This window comes from Patella vulgata, chromosome 2 (genome assembly GCF_932274485.2).
Source record: "Patella vulgata chromosome 2, xgPatVulg1.2, whole genome shotgun sequence".
Classification (NCBI taxonomy): domain Eukaryota; kingdom Metazoa; phylum Mollusca; class Gastropoda; family Patellidae; genus Patella; species Patella vulgata.
In genome coordinates this window covers 9,772,775-9,787,265 of record NC_065880.2, presented here as the reverse complement: position 1 = coordinate 9,787,265, position 14,491 = coordinate 9,772,775, and the positions used below count along the sequence as shown (strand labels likewise).

The following is a 14,491-nucleotide window of genomic DNA, read 5'->3' as shown; positions in this document are numbered from 1 at the left end:
TGTCTGTATTTTTAGGTTATTTTAAATCAACCAGTAACCAAGTTGCTAGGTGACAGGGGAGATAATTTATCAATATTAACACCTGAGAATCAATCTAAAGGATCAGTTCTATGTGAAAGACTAGAAGTCTACAGACAGATGATCAAAACAAAAACACAACCAAAGACAGTAAGTAGATATTAACATTTCAATATGAAAGACTTCCTTAAAAGAGGGAACCTGTGGTGGCTAAGTGGATGTTCCATGTTCCATTCCAGTGTTGGCAAAATTTCCTTCATAGCACACTGTATGGCATATGTTAGTCCCAAAATGACATAGTTTGTATTGAGTGGACATTAAACCCCATTTCTCTCTATGTATATTAGTATTGCATATTCTCATGTCGTATTCTAAATAAAATATTGTTTGAACCAAAGACTATCACCATCATTTGATGAAATTTTTTTAATCTGATATTGTTTTAATTAGATATTGAGAGAGATAGAAGAAGCTGTAACGTTGAGTGATCTACAGACACGACTACCTGTTTTAATACCCAGACTGAGTAAACATTGGAAATCTCTAGTAACATCTCTCAACTATACTCAATTATTGTCAACACTTGATTCATTTACAGGTAATCTTTCATTAACTAGACACATTTACAGGTAACATCTCTCAACTATACACAATTACAGGTAACATCTCTCAACTATACACAATTACAGGTAACAACTCAACTATACACCATTACAGGTAATGTCTCTCAACTATACACAATTACAGGTAACATCTCTGAACTATACACAATTACAGGTAACATCTCTCAACTATACACCATTACAGGTAACGTCTCTCAACTATACACCATTACAGGTAACATCTCTCAGCTATACACCATTACAGATAACATCTCTCAACCAGAGACAGTTACAGGTAACATCTCTCAGCTATACACCATTACAGATAACATCTCTCAACCAGAGACAGTTACAGGTAACATCTCTCAACCAGAGACAGTTACAGGTAACATCTCTCAACCAGAGACAGTTACAGGTAACATCTCTCAACTATACACAATCACAGCTAACAATTCTCAACTATACACAATTACAGGTAATATTCTCAACTATACACAATTACAGGTAACATATCTCAACTTTCCACAATTACATTTGATACATATTCGTGCGGGTGTTGCCGCTTGGTTTATGCGTTTGAAATAGTAGGTCGTGATCAGATGACAAACATGGCTAACAATCATTATGGATTGCTTTGCCCCTTTAATTGGAGACCTAACTTTATTAATCCTTCACCCAAATATCTCATATTTGCTATTTTAGTCCAGTTTTTATAAAAAAAAAAAATGTATGTTCATTAAATGTTATATTTTTTTTTCAGGCAATATTGTTGAAAATGTTCATGAATTACAGAAAGCAGAAATACCTCAGGTATAATCAGATCTAAAACACGTCCAATCTGTGGTCTATTCGGTTCACTACAGATTTTAAACTTCTTGTGGCCTAAAATCAAAGACTGCAGGTCTTGATTGCTTTTGATATCTTGATGTATTAGATGAAATAGGGGGTTTGGATGGTCGAATTGTAAGCTCTGTCATTGAGTCAACTGGCATGGTTTCGATTCCCGGGTTGTACGTGACAAGGAGTAACATCGCCTGTCGTGGGTTTTCTCCAGGTCCTCCGGTTTCCTCCCACTGCTAAAGACCCCTTACACTCAAGCAAATTATTGAAATAAAATAGAAGGATATGTTAGTCTCGAAATGATCTAGTTTGTGTTGAGTGGACGTTAAACCCCATTTCTCTTTCTCTATTAGATGAAATATGCCAGTTTGTGCCCTGTCCAAACTTTAAGCATGTTATATATATATTATAATGTGTTGCCCAGGCTGGCTAGAATAAATACACTTGTACATTATGTTTACTTCTGAATACTGTATAATATTGAAGTTTTATTATTACATGTGTAACAATCCTATGGCAACTACCTAATTCTTTCATTTCTTCTGATGGGGGGAACTCCATAATTTTTGGGGATGGGTGACCAAATGTTGTAATGCATGTCCTTTAAATTATAAGATCTGTCATTGAGTCATGTTTTCTCTTGGTTCCCCAGTTTCCTCCCATAGCTAATATCCCTATAGCGCTTATGAATTAAGTTGTTAATCAGTTAAAGGGGTTGTTCCATAAGGTCTCATTGAGTCAACCAGCGTGGTTTCAATTCCCCGGTTGTACATTACAAGGAATAGAGTCGCCTGTCCAACCTCGTGGGTTTTCTCCCGGTCCTCCGGTTTCCTCCCCTGCTAAAGACCCTATGAGCAAGCGATTATTGAAATAGAATTAAACCCTATGTTAGTCCCGAAATGACCTAGTTAGTGTGGAGTGGACGTTAAACCCTATTTCTCTCTCTGTTAAATCAGTTCATGATGTAATTGTATATTTTATTATTACAGGGAGATGATAAAGAAAAGCAGAAGAAAGAAGCCAAATTTTTGAATCTCAGAAAAAGAAAATCACTATCAGAACTTTTTAAATATTTAACCAAAATGGGTAAATACATTTATATCATGCTCTTATGGAAAATAATTTTCTGAGTGGTTAATGCATCATAAGAGCTGTCATTGAGCTAAGTGGTGTAGTTTTGATTCTCTGCTTGTACATGACAAGGAGTAGGGTTGGCTGTCCAACCTCGTGGGTTTTCTCCAGATCATCAGGTTTCGTCCCACTGCTAAGGACAACTTAATGAAATAAAATTGAAATGTATATTGTGTCAAGTGGACGTTAAACCCCATTTCTCTCTATCTCTTTGTAACACTTTGGTCATTTTATTCAGACCTTTATCAGGGAAATGAAGTTCACAATGATTACATCTTAGAGTTATGACATATTTTTATTTATTACTAGGTTTATCGTACCGTAAAGGGTTAGTTTTAGAGGAAGATACACAGCAACTAGATTCTCTGTCATTACAGCCTTTAGATGTAACAGCTGCCATGTCCAAGCATAAAAGGTATATACTTGCATGTTTAAATATTTAACACTATAAATACTGAAATTATTCACATCATATCATATGGATTTCAAACCAGAGTATCGACTTGTCTGGGGTTAATTTTTTTGTAGAACTGACAGCTGAAATATCCAAGCATAAAGGGTATATTATATAATGGCCCTGCTTGATTTGTCAGTACTGGCGCATACCGGCTAACCACAGTTCGGCAGTTTTTGGGCGAGGTCACTTGATTTCACAGGAAGTCGACGAAAGTTCGGCAGCAGCGAACACCGGCGCAAGATGGTGAACATGTCAACAAGATAAAATTCACATTATTTAGGAATGCCATAAAACACTAATTTTAAAGCGTTAAAATTAAACCAAATGTTTTAAGTTGAATTTGATCTTCGTAAAACCAGAAGTTCATATGTCATTTATTTTTTCTCAGTAATATTACTAATAATAATTTTCTGCTTATTTTGCGGGCACTTTCAAGTCATACTTTCAAGAATACTTTTTTTGATTAAAACGTGTCATGTAACCGGTTTAATATTATAACATTATCTGACGCCATATTGTTTATCAGCCGGGTCACTTGATTTGCTTCGATACGCTAACCTGACCGGCGTACGCCGTAGTAGAAACCGGCTCACCTCAAGCGGACAAATCAAGCAGGTCCAATATCTTATACATGTCCAGAAATTAGATCTTTGGTTCTTCAAAAGATGTACAATATACATACCGAGTAAATCTCCAGGATATTATTTATAATTCTTGGATCAGGCCCCGAGTTCACAAAGCATTCTCAGACTTAAGTTAAGAAATTACTCAAAATTGATTGTCTTATTTTAACTAAAGTATAGACATTTATAACATTTTCGTTGTTTTAATGTATCAAATACATCAATAAGAAACTATGTGCAAAGTTTTGTGTTTCTGGATCAAAGATATTTCTCATAAACAGTGATTGAAAGTTTAGTAAATTCTTAACTTAAGTCCGAGAATGCTTTGTGAACTCGGGCCAGGGTTCCGGTTTGTTGGGGATCAACGTCTGAAGAGTTTATCGTCTGTAGAGCTGACAAGGGTGCTTGCTGACTTGTCGGGTGTCACCGCCTGAAGGGGTAATCACCTGTAGAGCTGACAAGAATACCTGTCTAGTTGTATGGATGGGAAACAAAAACAGGAATTCTTTCTCTACCCTTTCTAGATCATCTTAAACCCTTTTGTTACTGGGCACTATGATCTTCAAATTACTGTACCCTTTGCTATTCTAGACTATTCAAATAATAAAATGGGACCAATTTCTCAAAGTTTATGTAGAGTGTGATGATCCAATGACCGGGTCCCACGTAACTAAAAGCAATACTTTTATAGATTAGATATATTATTAACAATATTTGCTATTCTAGTCTCTTCAAATATAAAATTGGACCCATTTCCACTAGAGTCTTTGTAGTGTGTGATGATCCATTGACCAGGTCCCATGTAATGAAAAGCATAATACCAAATTCATGAAAGATACTTTTGTAGATTAGATGTATTATTAACAATTTTTTGCTATTCTAATAAGAGGCTCACTCACTGATGGCGATACATTCATAGATTAGAATTATTATTAAGAATATTGTCTATTCTAGGCTGTTCTAATAAAAGAAAGAGACTCACTCACCGATAGAGATATATTATTTGTAGATTAGATGTATTATTAACAATATTTGTTTCAGTGTTGGAGGTGAAGTATTATCTAGTCAATGGGAGAATTGTCAAGAGTATTTTTATCGATGTATAACTCGTAAAGCTCAGTTAGATCAGGCTATACTACAACCAGCTGCTGTAAGTTTTATATACTTTATTTTATAACCTTCGGTCTTATACCAATCGGTTGGGGGGGGGGGGCCAAATGGATAGCATGAGCGCGCTGTATCATACGGTCTGTCATTGAGTCAACTGGAGGGGTTTCGATTCTCCTGTTGTACGTGACAAGAAGTAGGGTCGCCTGTCCAACCTCGTGGGTTTTCTCTGGGTCCTCCCACTGCTAATGACCCCTATGCACAAGTGAATTATTGAAATAAAATTGAACCATATGTTAGTCCTGAAATGACCTAGTTTGTGTCGAGTAGACCTTAAACCCCATCTCTCTCTCTCATACCAATGGAGACCTATTACTCTTTAGTTTATGAACCTGTTATTGTCCCAGACTATTAAAATGGGTTGTCTGTCTGTGTGTCTGTCTGTCTGTCCGTCACACTTTTTGCGACACAATAACTCTTCTTCTAATTGACCTAGAATGTTCAAACTTGGTGTAGGTGTTTATTAGGTCAATGCCTTGATGGAGTTCGAAGATGAGCATTTTCTGCTTAGGGTAAGCAGAGATAAGCAATTTGATTGGTTGATGCTTTGGGACACGATAACTTTAGTTCTAATTAAGTGAGAGTGATGAAACTTGGTGTATAGTTTCATTACATCAATACCTTGACTAAGTTCGATGATGAGAATTGTCTGCTCTGGGTAAGCAGAGCGATAAGCATTTTGATTGGTCAAGACATTGGAACATAACTTCTAATTGAGGTAGAATGTTTAAACTTGATGTAGATGTTCATTAGGTGAATGTCTTTTCTGAGTTCAATGATTAACATTTCGATCTAAAGCTAAGCAGAGATAAGCAATTTCCTTGGTCGATGCTTTGGGACAAGATAACTTTGATTCTATCTGATAGAGAGTGATGAAACTTAGTGTATAGTTGATAATCAGTTTGATTGCTCGATACTTTTGAAAAAAATAGATGTACGATTAATTGATATGTGTCATCTATTTATTTGGGGATTTTGGCGGGGGACATCAGCCTCACTGTTGGCTTGTTGTTTAGTTGTAAAGAAAGGAGCTGTGGTGGCTCAGTGAGTAAGAGTTGGTTCGCTGAACTGGAGCCCCGTGTTTGATCTCAGTTTGGGGCAGAAAAAGTTCATTGTGATTTTCCGGCGTGGTTCCCCCATTGTCAGTTGTGCTGGCCTAACAAAGATGAAAAACCGAGGACCTGGGTACACATTGGCTTGCATGTAAAAAAAAAACTTGACCGTAGGAATTCGAAATTCGGTGCAGAAAAGTAGGATATGAATTTCATTTTATTTCAACTTAAATATACGGTTTCAGACTACATCGATATTCAATATACATGAAAAGTAATTATTTGTTTGTAATAAATTTCTATTGACAGGATCTTGGTCTGGGTAACAGTGAAAGATGTCGAGGTTTTTCTACTCATCTACATCATCTGTTTACTAAACAAAGACAGGAACTCGGAGAAACGTTCAATAATTATATAACTCTCAGGTATGTAGCTGTTGTGAGGTTCATTGTTCAATTAAAGATGTAACATTTACAAACTCATTAAAAAAATTTGTCCTAAAATCTGTCCGGGCAAAATTTTCCTCATAGCACCCTGTATGGCGTATGCCTGTCTTCATTAGTCCAGTCGGAGCAGAACAATAGGATGTTAAACCCCCATTTCATTTTGTGTGAAAAATAAACAAAGCAGAAAATATGTGACAGTTTCCTTTATAATAATTTAACAACACCTTGAATTAACGTCCATTTTGCTTAAAAGTTTGTTACAAAAATTTGTTCAGTCAAATTGATTTGTTTTATCATGGACCATATTTTTAATTATAAGGTCCATGGTTTTTTCTAATAGAAAAATATCGTCAGACCAAAGTTAGTTTTTACATTGTAAACACTAATTCCTTTCACAATAATTATTAGATTTCAATTATTTCATTTCAGAAAATTTTTGAGCGAGTTGAGAAATATAACCAAGTCCAACGATACATCCTTGCCACCACAAAACCATTTAAAACTTTGGCTGGTATATATAACTTAGTTGATGTAGTAGTAGTATGACGTAGTAGTGTCCCCTTGTCACTGGTGCAGGACAGAGTGTTGTCCCCTTGTCACTGGTGCAGGACAGAGTGGTGTCCCCTTGTCACTGGTCCAGCTTGGTTTCCAATTGTCAATGATGAAGGATAAGGGTCTGGAAAGGAAAATTATTTAGTCGGATTTGACTGGAAAAAAAAAATTCTGAGGTCTCATGGATGCCATTTGCATTACGGTACATTAACGATCCCCTTATAGCTGGAAATCGAAATGTTAAAAGCAAAATGTCCGTCATTATTCACGGTTTAGGGACATTTATTTTTATTTTTGTATGATTTGTATTTACAGGAGAGATTAAAAGTTTTAACAGTCCAGCTATTAGAAGGATTAAACCAGTATCTATTATTACTTTACGCATGTCCCAGACATCGTAACGATGGCAACGATTACATTTCACCCCTCTGTATAGAAGAGTTGTCTCCCATGTCAAAGGTTAAGAAGGAAGATCCATTGTGGCAGCAGTGTGTTGACACAATCAAGGTAAACATGGCTGAATTATTTCAAGAATTTCTGCATCTGCAATTTGAAAGTGGGTAAGACACTGGCTCGCTAGCCTGGAGGTCTGGTGTTCGATCCCTGCATTGGCTGAGAAAGTTCATCAGGATTTTCCGGCTTGGTTCCCCCCTTGTCAATGGTGCAGAACGGGGCGTCTGACAAGGACAGCTGTCTAGTCGTTCGGATGGTACGAAAAACTGAGGACCTGTATATACATTGGAGTGCACGTAAAAGATTCCTTGGCAGTTGGAATACGAGTAGGCCATAGTGCCGATGCCGAGGCAAAATTTCCCTCATAGAACACTGTATGGCATATGCCCGTCTTCATTAGCCCAGTTCGGAGCAGAACAGTAGGATGTTAAACCCCATTTCATTTCATTTGCCCAGTAGGAGCAGAACAGTAGGACGTTAAACCCCATTTCATCCCCTTTCCTTTCTACTAGGCTTGTCAAATAAAATTTGAGTAAAAAATACTTTCAGATTTGTCCTAGTGGTCATTATTCACACACTAGTCAAATATTCTATCATATTCAAATAGCCAATGAATGTTCAAATATTTTTATGGGCTCTAATTTCGTCATGAGAGGTATTCATGATAGAGTTTTACTCAGTGTAATGGAAAATTGAGTGTTAGTTTAAACAATATTTTATTCAATAAACTATATTTTATTCAATAAACTGAATTTTTTTTTTTTTTTTTAAACATATTTTTATTCAGGTTGACTGAATGGGATTGGGGGACAGGCTTAGCCTATGTAAAACCCCTCTCCCTAAACTGAATTGGATTGAACAACAGGCAAAGACCTATATAAGTTCTCTCCAAACATATAAAATAGTTAAATCTCATGTTTACAATACAAATTGAGTGTTGATGAGCAGTTCAATAACAATTTTTAGTTTATTTTTCCTAATTATATTGTTACATATTACAGGAACTGATCTCGAATACGTCTACAGAACATAAAAAACTTCTACGACTTTCTGATAAACTTTTCTTATTATGGTAAGTTGTACAGTTATAATATACAAATTATTTCTGGTATGAGATATAGAAAAACAAAGTTTTATTGGGGACTGTTCCAGAAAATAAGACTTTGTAGGCTGAGCCATAGAAAAAAAACTATCGAGTGACTGGATAAAGATAGTGAGGGAAGCACCTAATTTAGTTGTTTTAATTCATATTTTTAGTGGTTTATGTTCATACACAGTTTTAAAAATATGCCAGTTTGTGCCCTGTCCAAACTTTAAGCATGTTATATATATTATAATGTGTTGCCCAAACTGGCTATAATAAATTACATCAGCTGTATTTTTTATATTGACAATATTTTATATACCGTTAATCTCTACAGCTGGTACATTTTAAGTAACCCCTAACGTTGGTACGTTTTGAAGCTACAAGTCATTCAAATCATAACATATCCACCATTCAGCAATTATGAGAGCCAGACCCAAAGATATAACTTAATTTCTAACCGCTTCCCATAAACAGATGTTCAAATTAAATCTTGGGTTGGAAGAAGATCTTTCTGTTCTTTAAAGATGCAAATTATTTCAGTTTCAAGAAACCAAATTATATCAATTGTATCGATTTTAGTTTTATTGTTATAAATTTATTGTTAAATTTTCCCAGAACCTTCGTTATTAGTCTGCCATATTCTAGAATTTTACAAAGTTTTTTTGTATCTACATTTCAGGAAGGATTTTGACATCGTTGAAAATGTGTCTATAGTTTTAAGATCTACAAGTGAAAAATTATCAACAATGTCCAATTTATTCAAAGACCCTGTCTCGGGAACAAGTTGTGCTTTAAACGAACCATTGAATATCTTAGAAGAAAATATAACGTCTTGTATGGGCGAGTTCCAAGATTGGACAGAAACGTCCAAAAACCCTGTTGTGATGACAGAAGAACTTGTTTCTAGTGATAGCAGTGATACGGACATTGCTACTGGTGTAGATTCGGTGATAGAAAATGTTCTTTTGACCGTTCAAAAACTTTTAACGCATCATGCAGTAATAGATTCTACAAAAGATGGAGATGAAACAAAGTCTGCAGCTGAAGAATTAGAAAATGGTAGGGTTTTTGCAGTAGGATTGTTGGGGGAATATTTTGCAGTAGGATCGTTGGATGGAATATTTTGCAGCAGGATCGTTTGGGGAATATTTTGTAAATCAGTTCCATTCATTAAATCATTCATGTGTAGAAGTCAATGTTGTTTGAAATGTTTCCTTGGTTGCTATGGTTGTCATTGTGGTTACAGAATTCAACCTTTAGTTCCCATGTTTCCTTGTTGATATTGCCTACCGGACTTTGAGGGGGTTTGGGGGGGGGGGGGGCGACGAATGATTAATGTGTGTGCATTTGATCATAATGTCTGTCAATGAGTCAAGTGGCATGGTTTCGATTCACAACTTGTATGTGACAAGGAGTAGGGTCGTCTGTCCAACCTCGTAAATTATTGAATAAGATTGAACCATATGTTAGTCCCAAAATAACCTAGTTTGTGTTGAGTGGACATTTAACCCCATTTCTCTCTCTTTCTCTCTCTCTCTCCCAACTAAACTGACATTGGAGAGGGAGCCATGGCTACAGTGAGTAGTGGCACTGGTTTGCTGACCTGGAAATCATTTGTTTGATTCAGGTGTTGTCCGCGAAAGTTTCTCAAAATTTTCTGATACGACTCATTGACAGTTGGAATTCAATTTCTGTCCTGGCAAAATGTGATGACAACACAAATTTGTGAATTTAGTAGAGATATAAGATAATTGCATGCTTTTTTGTTATTTCAGAAGAAAATGATGATATTATAGAAGGTCATTTAGTAACAGGTTTAATTAGTGATTTAAAGACAGACCTCCATGAATTGCGATCTGCTCAGGTAATGGTTTGTACTGTCAGAGTGTTTTAGATTAACTCATTAAAGATACATTATGGGAGATTCGATAGAGAGCTGGCAGTTCTCACTATAATAGTTAAAAACTAGATAACGTAAAGGCAAATTGCTGAAAATTTCAGTCAAATTGATCCACTATGAACCGAGAATTAAGCAATTGAAATTTCGGCCAAGCCTCGATTAAGTCTGTTCGATGAAAATAGTCTCGATCATCCATTTCATGATTAAATTATGAATGGAAGTTGAGCAGCAAATGGAAATATCACAGGCTAGCGATGACATCAAGGGTTGATTATGGTCTGGATAGGTTAATTAATGTCTAATTAATAACTTCAGGCCTAAAGAAAGACTTGCAATTGGCAGATTTGGCTCTTGAATGTATGTTGTTTAATTATGTTTAAGTAAGTCTAAGCGGATGAAACAAATGTGAGAATTAATTACGCTAGGTGTTTAATGAGGTCGACTGTTGGTGCTATTGGACCCAATGAGTTAAGACAACTTGGATTTGCCAATACTTTGCACCTGGAAAACCATCTTGTCTGAATTTATTAACTTTTATCAACTTGATCATTATATTTCCAGATATCTACTTTGGTAAGAAGTTTAGTAGAGAAGATAGAGGCAATGTTTAATGAGGACACGTCAAAACCAGTTGGAAAAACAGGCCTTGTTTTATTATTACGATCTTATCCACTACTAGAACGATACTGTGAAATAACGGAATATTATTTAGCTCATGTGATTGGTTCTCATAGATCATGTGGTAAACTACTGTCTGTATTACTAGCGTTGTTTACAGAACTCGCTATGAAGGTACGTTAACTTTTGTTGGAAGGTTGGGTGGCTGAATAGTCTTAATGCATGCACCTTAAGATCATAAGGTCTGTTATTGAGTCGTGTGTGGTGTGATTTCGAGCCCACACTTGCATGTGACTAGAAGTAGGGTTTTCTCGGGGTTCTCCGATTTCCTCTCTCTCTGGTAAAGACCTCTACACTCAAGCGAATTATTTAAACGAAATAGCACAGTATTTTTATCCCGAAATGACCTAGTTTGCTACAAGTGGACGGTAAAACCCCATCTCCCCATTTATCTATCTCTTCATTTTTTCTGGAGCCACAACGAGTATGGCGCTGGATTTGATCCTGAGAAACTTCCTTCAGATTTTCCACTGTGGTTTTCTCTTATGGATGTTACAGGATCGGGGGTGTACGTGTCTAATCATTTGGATGAGACAAAAAGAAAAAGTTATGTTTGTTACATAAAAGAACCCTTAAAGATGGGTTCCCGCGTACAAACTCGGTGATTTAATGGTATATATGGACTAAAAACATATTCAAACTAATTAATTTGTCATAATTTTGCTTCAAATCTTTCTCAAACATTGTAATTGCGAAGGAATGTCCTGCAATAAAAATTTGATCAAACCAGGTCACGTTTACGTCACATGACTTACCTCTCTTGGAAGTCAGAGGAGAATTCATTGGATACATAAGACGATGTTGTCTTTAATCGCTTACTATTTATTACAAATATCAAATCCTAATTAAATTCTTGGATTATCCACTACCCGCGTCTTTTTCCGTCATTTTATCTCAGAAAGTGTTGTACGTCTAACTGTTCATAAAGTTTATCAACTTGTACATCAAGCGCTCAATGTTCGCGTGTGACCTTTGACATCACATGTGCAGAAATTCCTAATCGTCGGGCTGTCGATTAGGGGAAGCCTTACATTTTTGTCCTGTATATTTTGTGTTTTTCGGGGAATCCAGTATTTTTCTAGTAAGATTGGATATCTCTACTTTCCATATATACCAAAATTACCATACTTCTATAGGAAATAACCACCCGATAAATACTTTTCTGGGAACCCATCTTTAACAGTTAGAATTTGATGAAGGATGGGTTGGTGCCAAAAAGTAGGACTTTAAACCCCATTTCATTTATGTTGTTTTAGTAAAGATGTACAAACAGCCTATTTAGTTTCAGAATGTTTATATGTATAATGTATATTTTTAGGGGTTCTGTGTTCCCCCTGAACTAAGTGATGAGATGGAGAAGGAGGGTGCTACAGATTTTAAGGATATAGAACAGGGAGGTTTAGGAGAAGGGGAAGGGGTTAAAGATGTCAGCGATCAGATAGAAACAGAAGATCAGGTAAATTAGTTAAAATATTTTAAAAACTAAACAACTTTTATTGGGTGACCCACAGAGTCAAAACAGAACAACTTTGGTTGGGTGACCCATGCAGTCAAAACAGAACAACTTTGGTAGAGTGACCCATGCAGTCAAGACAGAACAACTTTGGTTGGGTGACCCACACAGTCGAAACAGGACAACTTTGGTAGGGTGACCTACACAGTCGAAACGAAAAAACTTTGGAAGGGTGAACCATGCTGTCAAGACGGAACATCTTTCGAAAATTAAAAGCTTTCAATCTTTAAACCAGTTCATCGTATAACCAATAACAAAACCATGTGCAGACCTCTTGGGGCGTGACCAGGAATAGAGTCGTCTGTCCAACCTCGTGGGTTTTCTCTGGATCCTCTTGTTTCCTCCCACTGCTAAAGACCTGTACACGCAAGCAAATTATGGAAATAAAATTGAACCATATGTTTGTCCCGAAATGATCTAGTTTGTGTTGAGTGGATGTTAAACCTCATTTCTCTCTCTCTATAGATGAAATATGCCAGTTTGTGCCCTGTCCAAACTTTAAGCATGTTATATATATATTATAATGTGTTGCCCAAACTGGCTAGAATAAATACACTTGTACATTATGTTTACTTCTAAATATTGTATAATATTGAAGTTTTATTATTACATGTGTAACAATCCTAGAACATTTAGTCAATGGCAACTACCTGATTCTTTCATTTCTTACTTCTGATGGATGGCTCTATCATTTTGGGGGGTTGGATGGCCTAATCTCTCTCTCTCTCTGGGTTACAAGTAATACAAGATAGTGGTCTATTTGGTTTAAGTGCTTGACTATAGCCCCATTGAGAGACATCTTATAGCAATCTGTCCAGTTTATTTATAATAATTGTAACCTATTCTCTACAGTTGGATGATGCTAGAAAAGCTGGTGAAGAGAAGAAAGAGGAAGATGACAATCCTAACGTAGCACCTGAAGATAACGCAATAGAAATGTCTGATGATTTTGATGGTAAACCACAAGATTTAGAACAAGAAGGTAAGTTTCACAGTCTTCTCTCATTATTGGATCGCGCGCATTCCGACTCATTTTGCCGTGGGCGGTCACATATTCGACCGGCTATGCTATGCACCACCTGTTTTGTAATTTATGGAATATATTTGATTTTTTGTAGGGGTTGGATAGCCGAATGGTTAGCGTGTGCCCGCTGTATCATAAGGTCTGTCATTGAATCAACTGGTGTGGTTTCGATTCCCAGTTGTACATGACATGGAGTAGGGCCAACTGACCAACCTCGTGGGTTTTCTCCGGGTCCTCCGGTTTCCTCCCACTGCTAAAGACCCCTACGCACAAGCGAATTATTGAAATAAAATTAAACCATATGTTAGTCTTGAAATGACCTAGTTTGTGTCAAGTGGGTGCTGAACCCCATTTCTCTCTCTCTCTTTACTGAATGGAGTAAGGAATCATTTGTATATTTTAGGTGAAGATGATAAAGATGATGATAAAGATGAGGATGAAGATGATGATATAGAGAAACAGATGGGAGAATTAGACGAGAAGGATACTGATAAATTAGATGAACAACTGTGGGGTAGTGATGAGGAAGATGAACAAGAACCGGTATGAATTCACTTAAAGGAGCTAAATTGCTAATATTTGGCACCTAGAAATGGACACAAATGGGTCACAACGCATATAATAATGTAATATGAATGGTTATAAACTGATTTACATTCAATCGTTTCCGTTTTTGCTCTAATTTCAAATCAGATCTGTTCGGTGAAATACACCAGAAGTCTCAATCGATTGGCAAACTCTAGTGTCTGGTTATTCCAGTCTACATCAATAGTATTTATTGCGCATGCTCTCCAGAGTATGTATAGCCTCGTTGTTACAAATGGCGCCGAAACGCATTATGGTAAAATGTTTATTTTGTCTTAAATATTGGATATCAGAAGTCCATCTTTTAAGATCACAACATCAATGTTGATTTAAATTGACAAATAATTTGTGTCTTCAATGTCA

The 14,491-nt window shown here is 36.3% G+C and overlaps 1 protein-coding gene across 1 annotated transcript in view; it reads left to right on the top strand.

Annotated features, from left to right (window-relative positions):
- Positions 1-14,491, top strand: part of LOC126812211 (midasin) — a 56,209-nt gene that overhangs the window by 22,177 nt on the left and 19,541 nt on the right. Inside the window, exons 20-35 of the mRNA XM_050538464.2 lie at positions 16-168; positions 469-616; positions 1,381-1,430; positions 2,450-2,546; positions 2,901-3,006; positions 4,713-4,821; positions 6,200-6,315; positions 6,766-6,847; positions 7,204-7,395; positions 8,343-8,413; positions 9,108-9,487; positions 10,204-10,292; positions 10,890-11,120; positions 12,325-12,462; positions 13,372-13,501; positions 13,947-14,086. Of these exons, the coding sequence (XP_050394421.2) occupies positions 16-168; positions 469-616; positions 1,381-1,430; positions 2,450-2,546; positions 2,901-3,006; positions 4,713-4,821; positions 6,200-6,315; positions 6,766-6,847; positions 7,204-7,395; positions 8,343-8,413; positions 9,108-9,487; positions 10,204-10,292; positions 10,890-11,120; positions 12,325-12,462; positions 13,372-13,501; positions 13,947-14,086 (2,232 nt within the window). The remainder of the gene's footprint in view (positions 1-15; positions 169-468; positions 617-1,380; positions 1,431-2,449; positions 2,547-2,900; positions 3,007-4,712; positions 4,822-6,199; positions 6,316-6,765; positions 6,848-7,203; positions 7,396-8,342; positions 8,414-9,107; positions 9,488-10,203; positions 10,293-10,889; positions 11,121-12,324; positions 12,463-13,371; positions 13,502-13,946; positions 14,087-14,491) is intronic.